The sequence below is a fragment of the Mustela nivalis genome, assembly GCF_964662115.1.
Source record: "Mustela nivalis genome assembly, chromosome: X".
In the NCBI taxonomy this organism is placed as follows: domain Eukaryota; kingdom Metazoa; phylum Chordata; class Mammalia; order Carnivora; family Mustelidae; genus Mustela; species Mustela nivalis.
Window position 1 is genome coordinate 45,614,503 of NC_139040.1, and position 22,541 is coordinate 45,637,043.

The 22,541-nt window shown below is 46.4% G+C and overlaps 1 protein-coding gene across 4 annotated transcripts in view; it reads right to left on the minus strand.

Moving 5' to 3' along the window:
- Positions 1–1,791: 1,791 nt before the first annotated feature.
- Positions 1,792–22,541, minus strand: part of DRP2 (dystrophin related protein 2) — a 47,679-nt gene continuing 26,929 nt past the window's right edge. For 3 of the 4 annotated variants that reach the window (XM_082718491.1, XM_082718492.1, XM_082718494.1), the window contains 15 exons: positions 22,406–22,467; positions 21,299–21,373; positions 19,839–20,040; positions 19,530–19,615; positions 19,094–19,204; positions 15,743–15,900; positions 15,240–15,406; positions 13,017–13,128; positions 11,715–11,851; positions 11,321–11,386; positions 11,005–11,070; positions 10,041–10,184; positions 8,161–8,398; positions 6,183–6,303; positions 1,792–5,864 (listed from right to left, as the gene is read on the minus strand). In XM_082718491.1, the coding sequence (XP_082574617.1) occupies positions 5,740–5,864; positions 6,183–6,303; positions 8,161–8,398; positions 10,041–10,184; positions 11,005–11,070; positions 11,321–11,386; positions 11,715–11,851; positions 13,017–13,128; positions 15,240–15,406; positions 15,743–15,900; positions 19,094–19,204; positions 19,530–19,615; positions 19,839–20,040; positions 21,299–21,373; positions 22,406–22,467 (1,870 nt within the window). In that variant the 3' untranslated portion in view covers positions 1,792–5,739. The remainder of the gene's footprint in view (positions 5,865–6,182; positions 6,304–8,160; positions 8,399–10,040; positions 10,185–11,004; positions 11,071–11,320; positions 11,387–11,714; positions 11,852–13,016; positions 13,129–15,239; positions 15,407–15,742; positions 15,901–19,093; positions 19,205–19,529; positions 19,616–19,838; positions 20,041–21,298; positions 21,374–22,405; positions 22,468–22,541) is intronic. The other variant, XM_082718493.1, reaches the window with a different exon arrangement.

Consider the following 22,541-nt stretch of genomic DNA (forward strand, 5'->3'; position numbering starts at 1 on the left):
CCGCCATGACTGTGCTGCCAAGAGGCAGGAAGGAAGGGAAAACAACAGCCAAGGGGTAAGCAGGGCAAATCCATTCACCGGCAGTGAACTTCCATTCCCTCGATTGCCTCATCTCACTGTAACCCCGGATAACTACTTCACCACTGCCCTCCAGTTACCCAAGGCTTACTGCTGCCCTGACTCCCCACCTCACCCCAACACACACACATGCCCATGCGCGCGCACACACACGATACCTCGTGAAGTTTTCTTTTGCTACAGTCCCGTGATTCTGAATTTTGCATGTTACAGACCTGCGCTGGCCAGTATGGTATCCACCAGCCACAAGTGGACTTCGAGCTCTTGACATTTAGCTAGCTCGCACTGAGACGTGCAGTGAGGGTAAAGTACACACTGGGTTTCTGTAGGGTACCCGCTCTGGGCTGAGGCCCTGCCAACCTTGCACTAGTAACACAGGCCACATAGGCAAGGCTCCACTGCAGGCTGCCCCAGGCCTTGGCAGAATGCCCCGCAGTCCTCCCAGGACACGGGAAGATAGGCCCTCTCATGAGAAGTCACTTCAAGACCATTTCTTACTCACCTCCTTATCTTGAGGGAAGCTTCTGGGAGGTTCTCCTCTGCCTCCCTCATTCGGATGAGGCACAGAACTTTCGGCCTGCCACACCACCCGCAAAGGGTACAGGGTAAAGGCCATAAAACTGCTTAGCTGCAGTGTGGAATAGGCCACTCAGCAGTAGGATGTCCCACCATTCACGCTACATGTCCTTGGGCCCCTTTTGTTTAGGTGTCATCCTGTGGGATGAGGGAGGCAGGGAAGTGATACCATTGCTGATCTTGCTTTTGCTGTCTCTGTGAGTACTAAACTGTCTGGAGCTATGTGGGTTTCTTGTTTTGTTCCCTATCTTGAACCGATGGGGGCCCTTTTGTTTTTTATTTTGTTTTTTTTCTTCCAGCTGAATCTCTTCAGCCTGCTTGACAATTTCTAAGACTTAGTAAAAAAAAAAAAAAAAGGAATACAAAGTATCTCAGTAATTGTTTTATACTGAAATGATGTTTTGGATATACTGGGTTAAATGCTAAAATTAGTTTCACCTGTTTATTTTTTAAATTTAGCTGCTAGAAAATTTGAGTCAATGGCTCTCATTATATTTTGATTGGACAGAGCTGTTATAGATTGGTGAGAAAAAATTGGTGGTGGGGAAGAGGGACTCACAGGGTTTTATTTTGCCAGAAAATAGCTTTAAAAAAAAAAACTATTTTCATAGTTTTATTGCCATAGTTACAAGGACATTTTAACACTCCAAAAAATATATATATACCCATAATAAAAGACCTTTAAATTGAATAAATATAACTCTGTGGAAATTCACTGCATTGTCCTGATTTTTCTCATATTACTTCAGGCTGGGGAAAAATCCCTCAGATTGATGAGAATGGTATTTAAGTTCCATTCCAGGAGGGGATAACTGGCTAATTTGTGTGGGACCTTGAGAGGCAACCAATCCAGGTAACAATAGTGGATGGGGCTAGTGCAGGTGGGTTTCTTTCATTTCTTTTCTTTTCTTTTTTCCATTTATTCCTTCCTCCCTTCCTTTCTCCTTCTCTTTCTCCTTCTTCTTTTTTGATTCAGCAGGTGTTGAACTCATCTGGTAGCCTATGTTTTGTAGTATCCCTGTGGCTTCTTGGCCCACCCTCCCTTCCCACACCCAAATAAGGGAAGGATGTGGAATACCAGAGTCAGAGTATAACCAGAAGAACCAAAGTAAACAAATACAAATTTATTCTTTTCAAAGCAGAATTCCAGGGAGAAAGGAAAAGCACCACGGTGAGTGGCAATCAAAATTAACCAGTTTGTTCCCAGCTCCGCCCCTTTGTCCCAAACTTTTCTAGACTCGTGTGCCACCCCTGCCACCTCCCTCTCCCCTGGATCCTTTCCCTGCTTCCATTCCCATGACCAGTTCTTGCAGCCAGCAAGCAGCAGGGCAGGGCTCCTCTCTGGCCTCAATACTGCCCTGGGGACAGCAAGGACATTCAGCAGCCCCCCCCCCAAATGCAGCAGCTGTGGGAGGAGATGGAGGCTGGGAGCTGAGCCCTGTCCTTGAACCTTTCCCTCTCCCACAGCCAGTAGTGTTAAAAGAGTAAGGATCTTAAGTATTCCTTTGTTCCCAGGGCCAGATTTTGGCAGAGAAGCCTAGAGATAGAGCTGCCCTGCTGAGCATAAGTCTCCACAACCCTAGGGCAGGACCCCCAGTGTCTCCCCCAGGATGGTTTATCTTAAGGCAGCTTGCTTTCCTGACTAGCTGTCACCCATGTCAAGGGAACTTTAATGGGATTCTTGGCTTGAAATGGTGTCAGAGGACACAAGTCAGCCATTGAGAATGCATGTTCAAGGAATGTTCTGGCATGAAGCTGGATGTGGAGCCCAGGTCCCAAACACACCCCTCGGGCAGCACAGGTATTCCTGAAAATGAATCTGGGGGGGAAAATCTCCCAGCACGGGTCTCTGCCTGACCTCAGGGTGTCTCATTACCATGGCCTGCCAGCCCAGTTCCTGGAGCCCAAGAAACTCAAAACAGGTTTCTCTACAGGGATGTATTTCCAAAGTTTGGGCCTTGAAGGAAATGGGCACTTGAGAACCTTGATCTCAGCCTTGCCATCCTGGAGGAAAGGGCATGTGTCTTGCCTGGTAGGGCCCTCCTCAGAGAACCATACAACAGACAGCTTGATATTCTGCCAGTCAGCCTTTTCTGGCAAGTTCCCAGTCAACATGACCCTACTCTGCTCTCGGAGCAGAGCCCCCTCAGAATGGCATTTTGGCCTCTGTCAGATTCTGTCGAGAGTCAATCATCTCTCAAACCTAACTGTTCCCTGATACTACTTGGCAACCACCCCAAACACTCCCATTCCTTCATACTGATGCTGATCTCACAAGTCAGAGGTTTTCTTTAGGCTGCCTCCCTGGAAACTCCCTCTACTCCTGCTCCTGCACAAGGCCCTAAATTAATGCAACATCACAAAAAATACCTCCAGGAGACAAACTACATGACAGATGCCTCACAACATGCAACACACCTCAGTAAATATCACCCTCATTTGGATTCATGGCGCCCAAGGATCCCTTTACCTCACCATGGGCAAATGGCCCACACAATGCTGCAGTGACTGTCACTGGACCCTTGAGTGACATACTCACCTCTGGTACACACAGGACCACACACAAAGTATCAGCGGCCCCATTAGTGAGAATTCAACTCTTACTCTGCTGCTTCAGTTCACCTACAACACAAATCCTACATAGCAAGATCTACATCTTCCCTACCATGCCTAGCCCACTGCAGTTGCCACAGGCCCTCAGCAGCCCAAGATCTCTTGGCTGAGTGGGGGTTATGGAAAAGGTTTTCTAGAACTTCCCTGGTAAAAGATTGTTTTGTAACATCTGCCCTCCTAAGGCTTAGGCAGGATATGCCTCAAAGACCCTGAGCTCTCTGGCCTATAGCAAATTTCTTCTATCCCTTTCTTGCCCACAAACTAGGCCCCTACAAATATAACCTCCTTCCACCCCCAACCTCCCCCACCCCTGCCTTGGACAGATGCCCATGCTCTGTGTCTGATGCCTGCCTACTACCTGTTCACCATACATACAGATACTCAGTCCTCCCATCCAGAGTCTTCATGAGCACTAAGGCAGACGTCTGACTAGGTCTGATACCCCAGACCTATGGCTTAGTGCTCCCTGGCCATTCTAGAAATGAAGCAATCCTAGGCTTCTGGACCCAAGCTGATGCCCCCCTTCCCCTGCAGCAGATAAATCTAACTTCCTAATAGTTCTAACCACTGGCCCACTACTTGATTATAACAGAGCACTCCAACTATCTCACACCCTCCTGACCTTGGTGGCAGCCACTGCTTTCTTTAAGACCCTGAGCCAGACTTAAGAACTAGTAGGGGCTGGAGGGTGTTCTCTGGGTTGTAGCCTTGCAAAGGCCAACAAGAGCCCATCTGTTCCTTCTTGTCTGCATGGGATGAGTAGATGCTCTAGGCAACTGAACCATTGTTTAGGGGAAACCCAGGAATAGTCATCCAAGGCCCAGGTCTCAAGGGAACAAGATTTGGAAGGAGTGAAGAGAACAGAGTGACTCTTCCTGTTAGATTCCACTGTGGCCACAGGCTTCTGTGGCTTTGGTCTTGAGGACAGCTCACCCCAAACATGACTGGAGAGACATCCTAGGGGAGCAGCCAGGATGCATCTCTCCGTCCAGCCAGAGGCTGGGGCTAACAAAGAGCAAGGCAGAACATTAATCCTTTAAGAGCTTTAGAATTTAATGTGAGTGAGGCCAGGGGGTACTGATGTACAGTAGATCTGCAGGATAGATACGTATGTATATAAACCTAGGCAAATTAAGTAAATCGCAGGGCTCTGGGTTATAACCTCCTTTTGTAGAAAGCTGCCTAAGTGGGCTCCGACTCTGTGCAAATTTTCCAAGCCCACTCCCCCACCCACCCCCATCCCCTGCTATCTACTCTGAATGAGTTTCTGGATAAAGGGATTATGGTATCTGTAGCCCAAGAAGAGTTAGTTTACTTGGAGGATCGGGTTCAGCTTCCAGAGTTAGAAAGACCAGTTTTATGCAAAGGAAGGCCTTGCTATTGTTTGGGTGGAAAGTGGCCAGCTTCCTGATTTGTGGCCAGCGGCTCCTAGGAAGGGACCCCTGTTTCAGGTCACCACTTGCATCTGTCTTATTATTGGCCAGGGACAATCAGCCGCCTCAGCTGATTCTACCTGAAAGAAAGAAGGGTCCCAGCCTGTAAGGGTGTGGGGCAGTCACACTCCTCCAGGCTAGTAGTGGCTTCCCCTTCCTCACCCAAGGAGAGCAAGACCCCCTTGCCCAGCAAGCTGCTGCCCCTACTCCAGGGCTCTAAGGACAGACCCAGAAGAGCTAAGGGTGGCTTCAGCTAGATTCCCAGAGCTACTCAGCTGGTGTCTCAGGATGCTGAGGCCTTCAGGAAGGAGGAGGATTGGGGAAAACACTAAGCTCATAAGTATGTCTTTAATGTTCCCAAAGGTACAGTAAGTAAGAATCTGAATGAACTCTTCACCCACCCACAACCCTTAAGGAACGTCTGTCAGCGCCTGAGGCAGAAAGAACTGAAGATATTTGGAGGGGAAACAACATCTAGGTAGCATCAGGATGGCCAGAAAGATGCCATCAGAGTAAAGTTATATGTCACATGCTGCCTGAACATTTTCAGGGGCATTTTTTTGGGGGGAGGTGTCTTGGGGGATACCCTTCTGCCTCCCTGAGTTGGGAAGAGAGGAGGGCTAACCCCTGGAGATTCATAATGCTGGAACCCTGGGGTCGTGAGGCTTCCTTATGTCCATAATGCTATGGAGAAGGGAAAGGGGCTAATGGGCACTGCTTAGCTCTGCAAGACAGCTTCTCTGCTCCCCATCTGAATGGCCTTCAAGTGCCACTTGCATGGATGCAACAGAAACATATGTAAGGGATTGGTCTCAAACTTGAGGATTAAAGGGCACATTTCTAGAGTTGGAGGAACCATGCCTCTCCCTCCCCCAGCCCTGAAGCATCCTCCTCACATACGAGCAGATCCCTGCTCCTACCCAGAGCTCAGATAACTCTGGCTGAGGAAGGTGGGCTGGAAAGGTTGGGTGAAGGCTGAAGGAAGACTTGGACCAGAACTGGAGAGGGCTATGGATTATAGGATGGGGATCTGGCTCCCTCAAGAGGCCAACAGGGTGTTGGCAGTCATGTCAGAACTTCGCACGCTGGGGAAGGCATGGCGGAGCTTCTCCATGATGTCCTCCAAGCACAGGCTGACATCTTGGCTCTTTGACCCCACATCATCTAAGTTGGAAAAGAGAGATTTGTGGAGAGAACTAGAGAGTTCCTGCTGAGGGCAAGGGGCTGAGGTGGGAGGCTGCGCACTGATGGACAACGCTACAGCATTTGAGTCTTCTCAGCACAACGCCTAGCACATAGGAGGTGCTCAGTATACATGCGTGTAATAAGCAAACAAATGCAGTGGTCAGTAAGCCCATGATCCGTGATGCTAAGCTCAGAGCCATGAGGAGAAACCAGTCCCAGCCCTGGCAGGACCTTGGGCAGATCTGGGGCAGGATGAAGCCATGGAGGAAGGGGATGGGCGGGGCCCCGGGAACTTACCTGCAGCCTCAGTATCTGGAGTGGTCTGTCCTTTCTCCTGGGGGTGACTGCTTTCTGACTGCTGTGGAGAGGAAGCTAGGGACGAACCTGCAGAGCCATTGCCATCTGATTCGGTGGGTGGCTAGCAAGAGGGAATGCATGACTTGAGTGGCTTTGCTTTTCTGACCTTACTTTAACAGACTCCTGAACTTAGAAGTGGTTTTAAAGACCTCATGCCCATTCCTTTGCCCTGGGACTTGAAGAAGTTTCTGGTAGTGTCCCAAACAGTGGCTTCCCCTTTGAAGAAACTTTTTGGAATATTTGGTTACCAGTTACCTTCTTCCTTCAACAACATAGGTCAAAGGCTCCCAGTTCTTAAAAGGATGACGCTGTACCTAAAGGTCTCTTGCTGTCATCTCAGCTATAAGGAAACTAGTTAGAACTTGGCTCTCGCTGAAAATAGAGAGTTGCATACCTGATCCTCAGTTCATGATATAATATATGTTAAGACCTCCAGGAATTCATCTAGAGGCTATCCCTTGGAAGGTCCAGGGGAGAGGCATGGGGTGGTATTACTTGGCACATATAGTGATAATACAGTTGGCCCTTGAAAAATGTAGGGGTTAGGGGTACTGACCTCCATCTCTGTGCAGTCAAAAATCCACATATAATTTTGACTCCCCCAAAACTTTACTAATAGCCTACTGTTGACCAGAAGCCTTACTGATAACATAAACACTAAACAAACATACAGTTTGTATGCATTATATGCTAGATTCTTACAATAAAGTCAGCTAGAGAAAAAAAAATGTTATTAAGAAAATCATAAGAGGGTGTCCGGGTGCTCAAATGGTTGAGTGTCTGACTCTTGGTTTCGGTTCAGGTCATGATCTCGGGGTTGTAAGATCGGGCCCCAAGTCGGGCTCCCTCTTAAGACTCTCTCTCCCTCTCTGTCTGCCCCTCTCCCTCTCTTTCCCTCTATTAAAAAAAAAAGAAAAAGAAAAAGAAAATCATAAGGAAGGGAAAATGCATTTATAGTACTCTACAGTAAAAAATCCACATATAGGGGCACCTGGGTGGCTCAGTCAGTGAAGCATCTGCCTTTGGCTCAGGTCACGATCCTTAGGTCCTGGGATCCAGCCCCACATCCCCACATTGGGCTCCTGCTCAGTGGGGAGCCTGCTTCTCCCTCTGTCCCTGCCCCTCCCCCCTCACACACGGGCACGCATGTGTGTGTGTATGTACATGCTCTCTCTCTCTCTCAAATAAATAAAATCTTTTAAAAATCTGCATATAACTGGACCCACACAGTCCAAACCTGTGTTGTTCAAGGGTCATCTGTAATAGGTAACATTTACAAAGCATTCACTACAATCCTAGCATCATGCTAAATTCTTTAAATACATTATCTCATTTTCATTTGCAATTCCACGAAGTTGGGAAGTTATCCCCGTTTTACAGATGAGAGAACTGGGGGTAAGTGAGGCCAAGTAAATTTCCTAACAACTGGCAGTCACAGATTGGCTGAGCCACATTCATACCCAGGGCTCTAGAGCTACACTAGGTCACATATATGAGCTCTCCAAGAGGAAAGCAACAAATAGGAACAAAGAACCCCCTTCCTGGCCAACATCTTTCTCTCACCCAGCACGTCCAAACCTTCTCCTCTCCAGCAAACATCACAGCAGCGAAATCAAGGTTTTGGATGATTATTTGGGCTTTGTTCCCTTGATACCAGATTCCAGCGGGTTGTGGGGAATTGAGCGCTCAGACCTGGCAAAGTGCACACCAGCCTCTTCCTTCCTCCGCCTTCCCTAATCATTGGCAATCAGTCAGTCAGTCGTCAGCCCAGTTCTCTTCAGAAAGTCATCCAATAGCCACCGCCAAGGAGGAACCAACTGTTCCTCTGCTTGTGGCACCACCCCCAGTTCCCCATGTCTCTGGAATTGGTGGGGGGATGGGCAGCTCTAGTCCCTACTCCCCACCTCACCAGGCTCACCTGCAGGAGCAGTTCCCTTAAGCGCTGCAGCTGGGACTCCAGTTGCTTATTGTGATCCTCTAGGATCTGCATGCGTGTCTCCAGGCGGCTCTTGTGCTGCCGGAGGATCCGGGCCTCAGCCAGCAGCTCCTCATTGCGGGGGTCCTGTGCTACCTCTGCAGAGCCCTCAGCCAGGGTGGGGGCCTCAGCAGCCTCCTCGTGCTGCCACTTCAAGCGCTTCAGCTCTCCCTGGAGAATTCTGCCAAGGAGAGAGGAGCCATGACCTTGGGCCCTGACAAAGTACTGACTGTCCAGCTCCAAGATGTCCCTTTATACTGAGTGCTGAGCAGCCCCTTTGCTGACCCAGCCCCCCCCCACCCCAGCTGTGTTCAGTTGTGCATGGCCACATCCATTCTTCTCCAGCATGCACGTCATTTCCTTTGCCATCCTTGGGCCTCAGAGCAGAGAGAACTGACATTTCATTTAACAAATATCTCAGGGCTTTGATGTGCTGCTTCGGGGATTAATTCCGACCTTCAAATTGTGTAGAAACATAGTGTGCAAATAAGTGAGGCATTAGGGCCACTGACTCACCTACTCCATTTTTAGATTTTTAGATTCCAGTGGAAGCCAAACAAGAGATTACCCATCTTGCCTCTTCTGTCCACTTACCCTCCTCTTTGACCCCCTTTTGAACACCCCTGTTGAGTCATCAAGAAACAGATTCCGAAGAGAAGGTCTACTTTGCAGAACATTGTGTTTGATTTGCAACAGAATCGCTCTCTCCCCAGTGCTTCCCTGGGTCGACCCACTGCTGATCCAATGCAGTGTTTCTCAAACTATCTGTAGGTGGGGGTTTGTTCAATCACTGTGGACCAATAAGAGGTCCAAATGTCTATGGCTATGACTAGTACACAGCTCATGTCATTCATAACTTGCCACACAAGTTCAACAGCACTCTAACGGATCTATACCTGATTCCATGAAAAGTCCATTAACTGGGTGCCTGGAAGATATGGCAATGTCGAGTTGCTATACAAGTTTCTAGAAGCTGACATTCTATGTCTGTATTTATTTTGTCTTGAACCGGTAGCAAACACTAGGCAGAGCAGCCCTGTTCTAAGGACTTGTCACTCCAGATAGTCACTCCAGCAGCATGGGCATCCCTTGGGAGCTGGCTAAAAATGGAGAACTTGGGCCCCATGCCAGACCTGTGAATCAAAATCTGCATTTTACCCAGCTTCCTAAGTGACTTGTATGCATGTTAATGTTTGAGACGCACTGGTCTGAGCAATACTTTGGGTTCTAGCAAATGCCCCCAAAGTGGCTTGGACCCTTTGACACAGGGCCCTACTAACACCTGTACTTTGTGGAGATTAATGTCATCCTTGTAATCTTCACCTTCCCCCTTGCAGTCCTCAAATACTCCATGCAATGTCACCCTTCTCTTGTTTTATTACTTTCAGTGAGTGATAAGTACCTCTTTCCATTTCAAACACTGAAAGTTCCTCGAGGGCACAGACATGCATTCACTCTTCTGTATTCTCTGTGTTTGCACTCTCTACTTGCATCTACTGGGTACTTGAAAATATTTGGGTTGGGTTGAAAGGATTCAAATAATGATTAGAATAGCTAGCATTTATTGAACCTTTACAATAAGCCAGGTACTGGCTAGCCCATTTATATGCCTGAGTTCATTTGAAATTCACAAATGATGCTAGGAGGTAGGATCCTAGGGACCCTATTACCATCATTCTTATTCTGTAGGTGAGGAAATGGAGGATCACCAAATGGAAGTCGCTTGTTCAAGGCCACACAGGTAGGATGTGGAAGTGTCCAGACTCGAAATTAAACTGTTTGACTCTCCAACCCACACAGATCTGTGCCATCACCACACCCACCGGTTCTCATCCTCCAAGTGCGCCAGGATCTTCTCTAGCTCCCCCTTGCTTTCTGTGGCCATGCTGCCTGGGGCCTGCTGTCCAAGGCCAGGTTCCCGGTCTGTAATGGGGCTGGAGTGCCGCAGCAGGTACTGGTCCTCATCTCTGTGTGGGTATGGGGAGAGAAACGGAAGTGGCTAGGCAGTGAACCAAAAAAACATCTCAGGGCATGAGTTCTCAGCTCCCAGCTCAGGCCCCAGGAGACATAGGCTGGAAGATTCACTTCTAAGTCACAGAGAGAGGGAAAGTCTATATATTCAGGTTTAAGAGGGATGAAAGTGTTTAAAGGTGGCAGAGGTCATGGTTGAGGATAGAGGAGGGAGTGTTTTCAGGATACTGGGGCTTCTGGGTTCTACCTAAGCAATGGGCCAGTCACCTCCCAATCTGTGCTGTTCCCTGACCACTTCTTCCTTAGCTTCCTCACCCCCCAAGGGTACTCACTGCCTAAGTTCCCATCAGGGCCAGCTTGAGCCATTGGGTAGTAGCTCCTAAGCCCTCTAAGCTTGCCAGAGACCTCTCTAGGGATAAGGGTCCCTTCTCTGAGCTATAGCACCAGGGAATCTCCCTGGTCATACTTCGATCCAGTCCGCAGTGTCTCCCTGGGGTGTGGCACTGGACAGGGCTTTGAGCAGAAGATAATGGCTCATTTCTGCGACTTTAGATGAGGGCACATTCTTCTGCCTTCAGAGTTAGGCAGGGAAGGACAGGCTATTGCAAGAGGAAGGGACCTGGGCAGATGGCAGCTCAGTGGATAGAGGGCTTCTATTACTAAACACTGTGCCCAGAAAGCAGCCTTCCTTCCTTGGGGCCTCAAGGACCCTAACAACCACATGTCCCTCCCCTTGAGGATACATCCTTCCCAAACAGTAGAAGAGGGATCCCAAGGAGAACTATTCCTGGCAAATAAGCAGCTGTGAATACTTACATGCTGTCATCTGGGGACAGGCTGTCATTAAAGAAGGAACAATTCTGACTTTCCATCTCAGCAAGCCTGAGAAGAAGGGCAGGAACAGAAAGGAATGCAGGATGTGGGGCCTGCTTTCATCTCAAGGACTCAAATCCCACAGCAGGATTATCAGCTTCAGGGGCTGCCCAACCACCTCTGAGTGTGGGGCCTCGCTGGCTGCCACATATCCCACCGTGCACACCCCCCTGGTCTTGACTCCATTCTCTTTGCCCTCACTGAAGACCCCCTCCCCCTTAGACTCTTTAAAATCTCCCTCCCCCAAACCTGGCAGTACCTGCTGGCAAAATGCTCAATGCGGGAGTGTGTGTCAGCATGTGGCAACATCGGGGAAGAAGCCAGCCTAGAAGAAAGCCGTGGACTCAGAGGACCAAGGAATGGGCAGCAGAGCTGTCTGTTTCCTTGTCACCACCCTCTCTAAGCACCACTCCCAACACTGAACTAGGCAGATGGGTAAGAGTTGATGGGAACTGGACATAGAGACTGGATTCTAATCTATTTCTAGGGCCAGCTCCCTAGTCAGGCCCAAGTTGACTTTCTCTGTTGCTAGTCGGGTTTGCCTCGAACACCCCTCTAGCCCATCCAGGGGGCTTGGCCCCTACACAGGGCAACCCATCCCAGCTCGGCAGGGCCCCCAGTCGCCCACCACCCCCCCAGCCCCTGGTACTCACGTCTCACTGTAATCAGCCTCCAGTACCGACTGCACAGGCAAATAACCTCGCTGAGGGTGTTTGCTGAAATAATGCTTTGAGCGGAATTTGTTCTTTAAGGTTGTGGCAAAGTCCCTCATGTTCTCGCTGGATGTGGTCTAGGGGGATATAGGGCAGAGGGACTCATCCCAATGGCTTTGGGATTCTGGGGAAGTGGGGAGGCCCCCTAGAGCAGGGAACATGACGGGTCATCTACTCTTACTCAGGTCTACTACACCCCACTCCCAGAGAAAGGCCGAAAAGGATATACTGCCAAACTGTGAACACTGGTTGCCTCTGAGAAGTTAGACTGGAGAGGTGGGGGTGAGACTTTCGTTTTTGACTTTATACACCTCTACAGAATTTGAATCTTTTACAGTAAGTATAAACTTGTTAATTTCTAAAATATCTTGATATAATTCCTGGGGGTGTAGAAGATGAGGAGGAGATAGAGGATTATCAGTCTGCCATCTCAAGCTAGGTTTCTCTGTATGTTTATTTTGAAATGATAATAAAATAAAAATAAAGGAAAAGCCCCCTGCTCCCACTGGGTCACACACGTTCCTGTGATAACACACTCTGGAAAAGAGATGACGATGTGGAGAGATGGATTATGGGAAACCACGTTGAAAGATTGGGACTTTGAGAGCATCTGTGGGGCAGAAAGGGATAAAAGAGTTTGGGGAGTAGAGCCCACTCAGGGAGCTAACTTTGGAGCTATGGGTCCGGAACATAGCAGAGAAGAAATTCTGTGTGTGGAGTCTGAAATGCTGACCAACCTGGGCTCAGGTGGCTATGAAGGGTGCAGTTTTCAATGAAAACCAAGTGGAATTTGGGGACCCGGGTAATGAATATACTCCTTTTTTTTTTTTTTAAACCTCCAAGAGACTAAGTAATTGATTTGAGCACAAACTTTGGAATTGATGAGCAGGGATGGAAGAAACAACAAAGTAGCAGGTAAAGACCAGGTAATGGGAATAATGCAGGAAGCTAGCTAGGCAGGGGAGCAATGGAAGGAAGGCCAGTTGCCTGGAACTGCCTTGCTCTCTCTATTTTTTCCCGAGACTTTGCTCAGCACAAAAATAGTAAATGCTATTTAAATTGCCATGAGTGTCCTGGGACACTATAGCCAGGAATTCCCCAAACTGGTGAATCACCAGGACTGTTGGGAGAATGTTCCCCAAAGGAGAGCAGAATATATTTAGCCCATGCTCTGCCAAGTGGATCAAGGACCTAGAACCTGATTGCTGCCTCCCCCTCCTGCTCCACTAAGAGACTCCGTACCGGGGTGTAATACTCCATGATGGGGTAGTGAAGCTTGTTGCCTTTGCTGGCCCTTCCTGTCAAGAAGCATGTCTGGCAGATGTCCACGTTAAATTGTTTCAGACTCCGGTACCTTGGGGAGACGAGAGGTGGTTATGACAGAGAATTCAACGTACCCTAGTGACCTCCCCATTTCTCTAACTTCCAGATATATGCACGTACTTTAGAAGTAGGCAAGGCATGGAGTCATAATGGGTTCAACCTCCCACACATAACAGTGGCTGCGTCCTCTCTAGATGACTAGCTGTATTCTAAAGACCATAAGCCTCCATGAAATCTACATGCTCAGAGTCCCAGGAAGTGTGGGAAACAGCATTGCTTCACCATCTTTTTTCAAAAAGGAGGCAGTGGGCAGGGGTAAAGAGCTCATGATATCAAATAGCTTTTTTTAAAAAAAAAAGATTATATTTATTTATTTGAGAAAGAGAGAGAGAGACAGCATAAGCAGGGGGAGGGGCAGAGGGAGAGGGAGAAGTAGGCTTTCCACTGAGCAGGGACCCTGATGTGGGGCTCGATTCCGGGACCCCGAGATCATGACCTGAGCCAAAGCAGATTCTTAACCAACTGAGCCACCCAGGCACCCCTCAAATAGCTTTCTGAAAGAAGAAGTCTCTGAAGGGTCCCGTCTCACAGGTATCATCACCTACGTTGGAAAAGTTACACTTCCAGGACAAAGGATCTTATTCTACCAGCCCTGGGAAAGTTGGCTAAGTTATTTCCAAAACTTGTTTATAATAACAACTCGGGGTACCTGGGTGGCTCAGTCAGTTAAGTGTCCGACTTTTGATTCTGGCTCAGGTCAGGATCTGACCTGAGATTGTGAGATTGAGCCCCATGTCAGGCTGACTCTGGGCGTATAGCCTGCTTAAGGATTCTCTTTCTCCCCCTCCCTCTGCCTGTCCCCCACCACTGCTCATGTTCTCTCTCTGTCTAAAAAAAAAAATTAATAAATATAATAATAATCCTATTATTACTGAATATTGACTAGCCCTTCAGATCCAGGTCCAAGGCCTGGCTGAACTGCCCAGACCAAGTAGTACAGAAAGGTGAAACGCCTAGACTTAAAGAAGTCAGAGGATCCAAAATCTAGTCCCGGATCTACACTCACCAACTGTGTGAACTTGGGCAAGTAACACACCACCTGAGTGCCTCATTTGCTTATAAAAAGCAGCTTGTAAAGAGAATGAATGCTTTCATGCTTTCAAAAGTTGAAAACTTGAGCATTTTATGATGAAAGCCAAATTCAGGGTAGTGGGAGGAGGAGGGGAATATAACTAGGGAAACTTTTAAGGTATTGTGATCACACTTTCTTTCTTCAGCTTGTTGGTGGGTGCATACCCCAGTGTAACAAATACCCCAGAGGTCACAAATACTCAGAACTCATCACATCCTGATTATTTTTCTTCTGATTATTTTTCTATTATCTACACTCTTGAGGTTCAGTCTAACACTAGCATACCTGCAATGTGGAAATGCTGTCAATAGTATACAACCAGGGGCATCTGGGTGGCTCAGTCAGTTAAACATTTGCCTTCAGCTCACATCATGATCCCAGGGTGCTGGGATTGAGCCCCACATCAGGCTCATTGCTCAGCAGGGAGTCTGCTTCTCCCTCTCCCACTCCCTCTCCTTGTACTCGCACTCTCTCTCTCTCTCTCTGACAAATAAATAAATAGTCTTTAAAAAAAAAACCTAATATACAACTATGCATCTCTTCTCAACCTCTTGTGGGTAGCTGGACATCAGCCACAGTGGGAGGATTTATGCCATGGAAATTAGCAAATACTACAAATCAGCTTTGGGTTTCTGTTTGTTTATCTTGCTTTCTGGGGAGTCCGCTGTGAACCATTTGCCAGCATACTTAACATTCCCTGAGGCACAATGAACAAATGACTTCCCTCTCAGTGCTGTTTCCCCATCCCACCCCCTTTTACTTTTCTGAACATCTTTTTGTAGGTCTGGAATACTTCATAAGACAGATGAAAACAAAAGAAGTATTTCACCATTTCCGATTTTTTAAGATGTCAAACGTTCTGCAGTGGAAAGGATTACAACAATATAGAATGGTGTGTCATGGATGAGCTGTAATTATATAATTATGGAATATGTTGTTTCGTAATCTATGATTCTATATGTAACATGGCCTCTTTATTATTATCAGTCCACAGGTGTTGCCTTCCCTACCTGAAGCCCTTGATGGGGCACTGCCTACAGATAGAGCATTTGGTCTGATGCTTCACTTGCTCAGCAATGGTGACCCGATGCAGAACAGCCAGCCACACCATGGATTGGGGCTCCAAGTTGACCCACTCTAGGAACTGTGAAGCTTCAATGACTGGCTTCCCAGTGCTCTAGGGAAACAAGAAACCCAATGGCAATGATTGAGGCCCTTGTCCCCACAATGACAGCTCACAGAGGGGCAGGAGAACCAGCAAGACCTGGGTTAGCCCATGGCCTTTTCTACAGAGGTATCCACTTTCTGCCTTGTCCTAGTTGAGCTAGCAACCCCCTCCCCCATAAGCAGGACTCTGACCTTAAAAGCCCAGAGAACCCTCTGCTTTGTTGTTCCATCTGAACAAACTCCTTTACATTTGAGTAGTTCATCTCATATCAGAAGCCTCGCTCTTAGTTCTCCCTCCCTACTTTCCACCCTCTCTCTCATCAACCCTCCCCAGTTCCATACTCACAAAACGGAAGCAACTACGGACACTGGGCTCCACATTGCTGCCCCCAAAGGCTGCCACTTCCCCCAGCTGACGGGGCACCTGAATGGCCTCATGGAGCAGGACACCGAGGTGGCGCTGGTCACACTGGCTGCCTGAGTTGGCTACTTGGCTGAAGAGGTCTGTTGGCCGTACCATAAGTCATGGCCAACCCCGAAGCATGAATGCCAGAGAATGGTGTAAGGAGAAGGAGCAGAAAAGAAAGACAGGGAAAGAGCACATTGACTTAGCTAATGACTTTCAAAACTGGAATAGTTAAAGGTCCCTCCCTGGTATGTGCTTTGGTGAGTGCTGTGAAGTGTGTAAACCTGGCGATTCACAGACCTGTACCCTTGGGGATAAAAATATATGTTTATAAAAAATAAAAAATTTAAAAAATATATTAATAAAAAAAAAGGAAAAAAAAGGTCCCTCCCTGACCTCCTAGAAGACTATGAGTTCTAAAATGAGCATTCTCTGAGTTCAGAGAGAAAAGGAGAGACAGATGCAGAGAGAGAGAGAGAGAGAGAGAGAGAGAATCATAAACATAGGGAGAGATGTAGACAGAGTGCAGGGTGCATTTGAGACCTATGCCAGACACAGATATGACACTGCTGGGAAAACAGATTCTCAAGAAGCAAGATGGGGGGCTTAAGGGTGCCTGAACATGAGTCCTCTCCTGTTCGTGTAGCTCATGGAGTCTGACACTGCAGTAAGCACTCAATTCTCCACACAAATGGAAAGAAACACTGGCATGAATAATCCGCAAAGAGATGATCATCTAAGAATTACCTCTACAACAGCAAGACAGAAGAAAGAGATATTAAGGAGTCAATCCCATTTACAATTGCATCCAAAACCATAAGATACCTAGGAATAAACCTAACCAAAGAGACACAGAATCTATACTCAGAAAACTATAAAGTACTCATGAAAGAAATTGAGGAAGACACAAAGAAATGGAAAAATGTTCCATGCTCCTGGATTGGAAGAATAAATATTGTGAAAATGTCTATGCTACCTAAAGCAATCTACACATTTAATGCAATTCCTATCAAAATACCATCCATCTTTTTCAAAGAAATGGAACAAATAATGCTAAAATTTATATGGAACCAGAAAAGACCTCGAATAGCCAAAGGGATATTGAAAAAGAAAGCCAACATTGGTGGCATCACAATTCCGGACTTCAAGCTCTATTACAAAGCTGTCATCATCAAGACAGCATGGTACTGGCACAAAAACAGACACATAGATCAATGGAACAGAATAGAGAGCCCAGAAATAGACCCTCAAATCTATGGTCAACTCATCTTCGACAAAGCAGGAAAGAATGTCCAATGGAAAAAAGACAGCCTCTTCAATAAATGGTGCTGGGAAAATTGGACAGCCACATGTAGAAAAATGAAATTGGACCATTTCCTTACACCACACACAAAAATAGACTCAAAATGGATGAAGGACCTCAATGTGCGAAAGGAATCCATCAAAATCCTTGAGGAGAACACAGGCAGCAACCTCTTCGACCTCAGCCGCAGCAACATCTTCCTAGGAACAACGCAAAAGGCAAGGGAAGCAAGGGAAAAAATGAACTATTGGGATTTCATCAAGATCAAAAGCTTTTGCACAGCAAAGGAAACAGTTAACAAAATCAAAAGACAACTGACAGAATGGGAGAAGATATTTGCAAACGACATATCAGATAAAGGACTAGTGTCCAGAATCTATAAAGAACTTAGCAAACTCAACACCCAAAGAACAAATAATCCAATCAAGAAATGGGCAGAGGACATGAACAGACATTTCTGCAAAGAAGACATCCAGATGGCCAACAGACACATGAAAAAGTGCTCCATATCACTCGGCATCAGGGAAATACAAATCAAAACCACAATGAGATATCACCTCACACCAGTCAGAATGGCTAAAATCAACAAGTCAGGAAATGACAGATGCTGGCGAGGATGTGGAGAAAGGGGAACCCTCCTACACTGTTGGTGGGAATGCAAGCTGGTGCAGCCACTCTGGAAAACAGCATGGAGGTTCCTCAGAATGTTGAAAATAGAACTGCCCTATGACCCAGCAATTGCACTATTGGGTATTTACCCTAAAGATACAAATGTAGTGATCCAAAGGGGCACATGCACCCGAATGTTTATAGCAGCAATGTCCACAATAGCCAAACTATGGAAAGAACCTAGATGTCCATCCACAGATGAATGGATAAAGAAGATGTGGTATATATACACAATGGAATACTATGCAGCCATCAAAAGAAATGAAATCTTGCCATTTGCGACAACATGGATGGAACTAGAGCGTATCATGCTTAGCGAAATAAGTCAAGCAGAGAAAGAGAACTATCATATGATCTCCCTGATATGAGGAAGTGGTGATGCAACATGGAGGCTTAAGTGGGTAGGAGAAGAATAAATGAAACAAGATGGGATTGGGAGGGAGACAAACCATAAGTGACTCTTAATCTCACAAAACAAACTGAGGGTTGCTGGGGGGAGGGGGTTTGGGAGAAGGGGGTGGGATTATGGACATTGGGGAGGGTATGTGCTTTGGTGAGTGCTGTGAAGTGTGTAAACCTGGTGATTCACAGACCTGTACCCCTGGGGATAAAAATATATGTTTATAAAAAATAAAAAGTTAAAAAAAAAATTAAGAATTACCTCTAAGTGTTTGTGGAAAAGACTATGGTATTTATATTGGAATATGGGCTATATCTGCCCTGTGAGAACTACTCCCGCCCGATCCCAACCTTAGAAAAGCTCCTTCAAAGGTTCTTGTCTGTCTCATACATGATCTATGGCTTAGAAAATACTCTGAAGTGGAAGGCAGATAGCCTGAGTTTTAGTTCTGGATCCATGACTGACTAGCTTGGAGGACCTTTGGTAAGTTAGAAACCTCTCTCTGCTGCAGTTCCCTTGCTTGTAAATCCAGGAGAAATAATCACTGTCCAGTCTTTCTCAGAGGAATGTTGGGAGAAATCAATAATGTCATTGCTACAAACTTGCTTTGCTTTGTCTCCTTCCCCACAAAGCTTTCCCAGACCCCTGTCATCTCTCTTCTGTGATCTGATACAGCACATACCCTTTGCCATTCAGATTATTCTAATTAGCACTTTCAAAAATGCTTTCTGTGGACTTCCATCGCCTCCTCTGGACTGTCAACAACTTGAGGCAAGGATCATGTCTAATAGAACCTTGTGCTTACCGCACTTAGCACAGAAAAGCACAAAATGCTGTAATGAAGACGGGGGATGGAGGGGAAGAGGAAAAGTACTAGAAACCAAAGAGGTTACAAACTGCAGACATATATACTATTTACCTCCAATAATAATCCTGATGGGGATTAGTGTGCCCACCCATGAAATCACAGGGGAAGTCTCCAGTAGAATGTGTGACATGGCTTGACCTTCAGACTGGGAGAGGGCTAAGCCTGATAGGCCACAGGGGAAGGGCACCAGAAAGTCAGGCTCTTGGATACCCCAGTATGCCCACTCAGAACTTGGTCAACTAATTACATTGGATCAGATGAAGCCAACCCCCTTGGAGTGACACTGGAAGTAACAGCAGGCCTTAGACCCATCTTAGCCATCAGCTGTCATGCATTTTTTGCAATAGCCTGGACCACCATTATAATGTAGTCTGAGTCATGTTCTGCTGAGTCCTAAGACCTACCTTGTGCTTATTTCCGCCCTTCCTCCAGCCACTACACCTCTCCCTCTGACCCATTCCACTCCAGACTGTGGAGGTGTACTCACACTGTAACTTTTCCTTCACTTCCGTGCCACACAGGCATGCAATGCCAGTCTTGAAAGACAATGCCCGCATCTTCCCACTGCGACCACTAGGTTAAAGAGAAGAGACTGAGAACACGAATACACAGAACAAGTTAATTTCTTGACATTAATTTCCCTCACAGAGCTGATCCCAGTAGGGCTCTGTGCCAACCATGTCCCACACTGAGCTAAGTCCAAGTCCACTGTGGGAACAACCCCTTCTCACCATGCCCACCTCCAATGGTCCCATTGGATTCCATCTTGGAGGCTTCCAGGGATAGCAGCCCTTACCTATCAAAAACATTGAGGAGCCAGTTGAGACTCATATCCACACAGAGTGGCACGTTGACCAGGATGCCTCTTTCTTCCTCAAGCCGTTCGTATAAGGCTGTGAGGCAGTGAATGACCTCTACCACGTCCATGACATGCTCACTGGCCTGCAGATCATGCTCATTGAAAATCTCCAGGGCTGTGGTTAGAGTTACCAGGTCCACTGGGGAGGAAAATTAACAGGGAAAGATTAGCCAAGAGCAGAACCCCCAAGTCTAATCAAGAAGTTAACACACCAGCATCACCAAATTTGACTCGATCTCCAGACCCACCATTTGTAAGTAGATCCAAGATTGCCCTTCACCGAGACCCTTATCCAAAAAAGGGGGATGGCAGCAAAAGGCCCCCTAAATTAACCCAAAATGTGTATATACCCCTATGTTCTTTGACATCAGTTTCAAATAGAATTCATGGGTTTTTTCCCCATGATCCTTTAGTCTTTCAAAGTTAAATTTTTTTAATTTTATATTTTTCTTATTCTATTTTTAAAATTTTTCCTCTTTCCTATTTTCATGTTTTTAACTATTTTATCTTATCAATACATTTTTAAAATCTTTTAAAATTTTCATTGTTATAGTTATATTTTGTCCCTTCATTGTATTTAACCTTATTTTTTGTATACATATAGGTTTTTTTTTCCTTTAAAATTTTGGGATACAATTTCTTATAATCAAAATATATCCTAAATCTAGCACATGGCTTTGTTCTAGTCTCCAGCCTGACATCAGTTTCAAGAAGATGGTAGGATGTGAGGAAATTCACCTCCTTTGCTAAATTAATTCCTAAGGGGTCAAATCCCATTTTAAGTTTCTCTGCCTTCACACACATTTCACTAGCAAATAGGTTTGTCTGTGAACCTTGTTCTGAGGATTGAGATACCAGTTATGAAGGCTCAGGTATGCCCGGGTAAATGTGACAGACCTCAGGAAGACTCTCATTACCCCCAAACCTGGAATCAGCCTAGCCAGACATGCCTGGGCTAGGAATATTGAACGGATTGTGTCCCTAGGAAAGCCCAGAGAGCACATTTTATTTACAGCCACGTTTCCCCATAATGACTGGCACTTGCTTCAATAGCTCCGCCATGTTCAGTAACTGCAAGAGGGCAAGATGGCTCCAAAGCTTGGGCTGGGATACTTTCTGTAACAAAACAGTTGCTTGACTCTCCATGTTGGGCACAGAAAGGACAAGGAGGATGATCATCATGGATTACTTTGGAAACAAATCTGGGGTCTGGGGACAATGGAAGGTGCCTGGAAAAAGCAGGTACCCACAGCCAGCATCTCCCAGCCTTTGGAGAATTCCCACCAAGTCAGTCAACACCCTGAGGCTGAGGCAGGATAAAACTGGAAAACAGCCAAACAGATGAGGAAGAGTGGGGGTGGGGTGAAGGGCACGGAGATGTGCAATGGGAAACTTACAACGCAGTGCTTTCTGGACTCTGCGTAGCTTCATGGCAGTGCGGTAAGCTGAGAATTTAATGTTGTTCAGATCGGCTGTAAAGAATGGAAAGAGCCACACTCAGATCAAGGAAATGCAAATTAAAACCACAACAAGATACCATATCACACCCACCAGCTTGGCACAAAATAAAAGTCTGATAATAGCAGGTGTCGAAAAAGACGTGGATAAATGAGTAAGGCTGGTGGAAGTGTAAACTGAAACAATCACCTCAGAAAACAACTTGGTATTACATAGTAAAATTGAACATTCACGTAGCCTACAGCCCAGCTGGCTGTGTATCCTAGAGCAGTGATTTTCAAACATTTATTGACCAAGATGCATGGTAATACATGCATTCATTGGACATCATGGTCCAATATTACACCCATGTGTGCATGTATAAATAACTGAATCAAACATTTCAGGAAACAATATCTTGCTCGATTTTATAGAGTAAAAACATAACAAATTACTAGTAAATATGACTCTTGCTAAGGATCTGTTGGGCTTTCAAATTTCCTTGTCTATTTACAATGCACTGAAATGATGTTAGACCTGTAGACTGAAAAACATGCACAGAACCCGTGTACAAGAGCTCCTTAGCAGCACTATTCTTAATGAGTTGCAAATGATAAACAATTCCAAAGTCTATCAACAGTAGACTGGATGAAGAAACTGTGGTGTATATATATAATGGAACACTCTACAGCAGGCAGAATTAATGAACCATATTCACATGCATCAACACAGATAATATCTGCAACCTAATGGTGACTCTCTATTAATAGCCAACACTAAGGTGCACGAAAGTCACACTAAGCATAGTCTGGACAGCGTCTTTCAAAGCAGATCTGATTCACATCTCTAAGCAAAATTCCCTAATGTGATAGTAAAATGGTCCAGGAGGAATGTAGAGCCTCCAGTTGAAGGGAGCTACAGAGGGGAAATGAAAGAAGGCTGCTAGAGAAATGAGAAGGCACTCACTTCCACCCCCGCCTGCTTGCTAAATGGAATTCCCTTCTGTTCTTATAGGGAAATGGCAGCTGTATAGATCTCCACCCTACACAGGAACCCCAAATTCTTACCCAGGGTTTGGTACAACTCCGTCATCTTGGGATGGTCCCAGCAAGTGGTCTGAGCCTGGTGGCTACAAACAGAGGCATCAATAATACCAAGGTCCAAGCCACCCCCCATAACCACCCCCCCAACATGTGTGTGTCA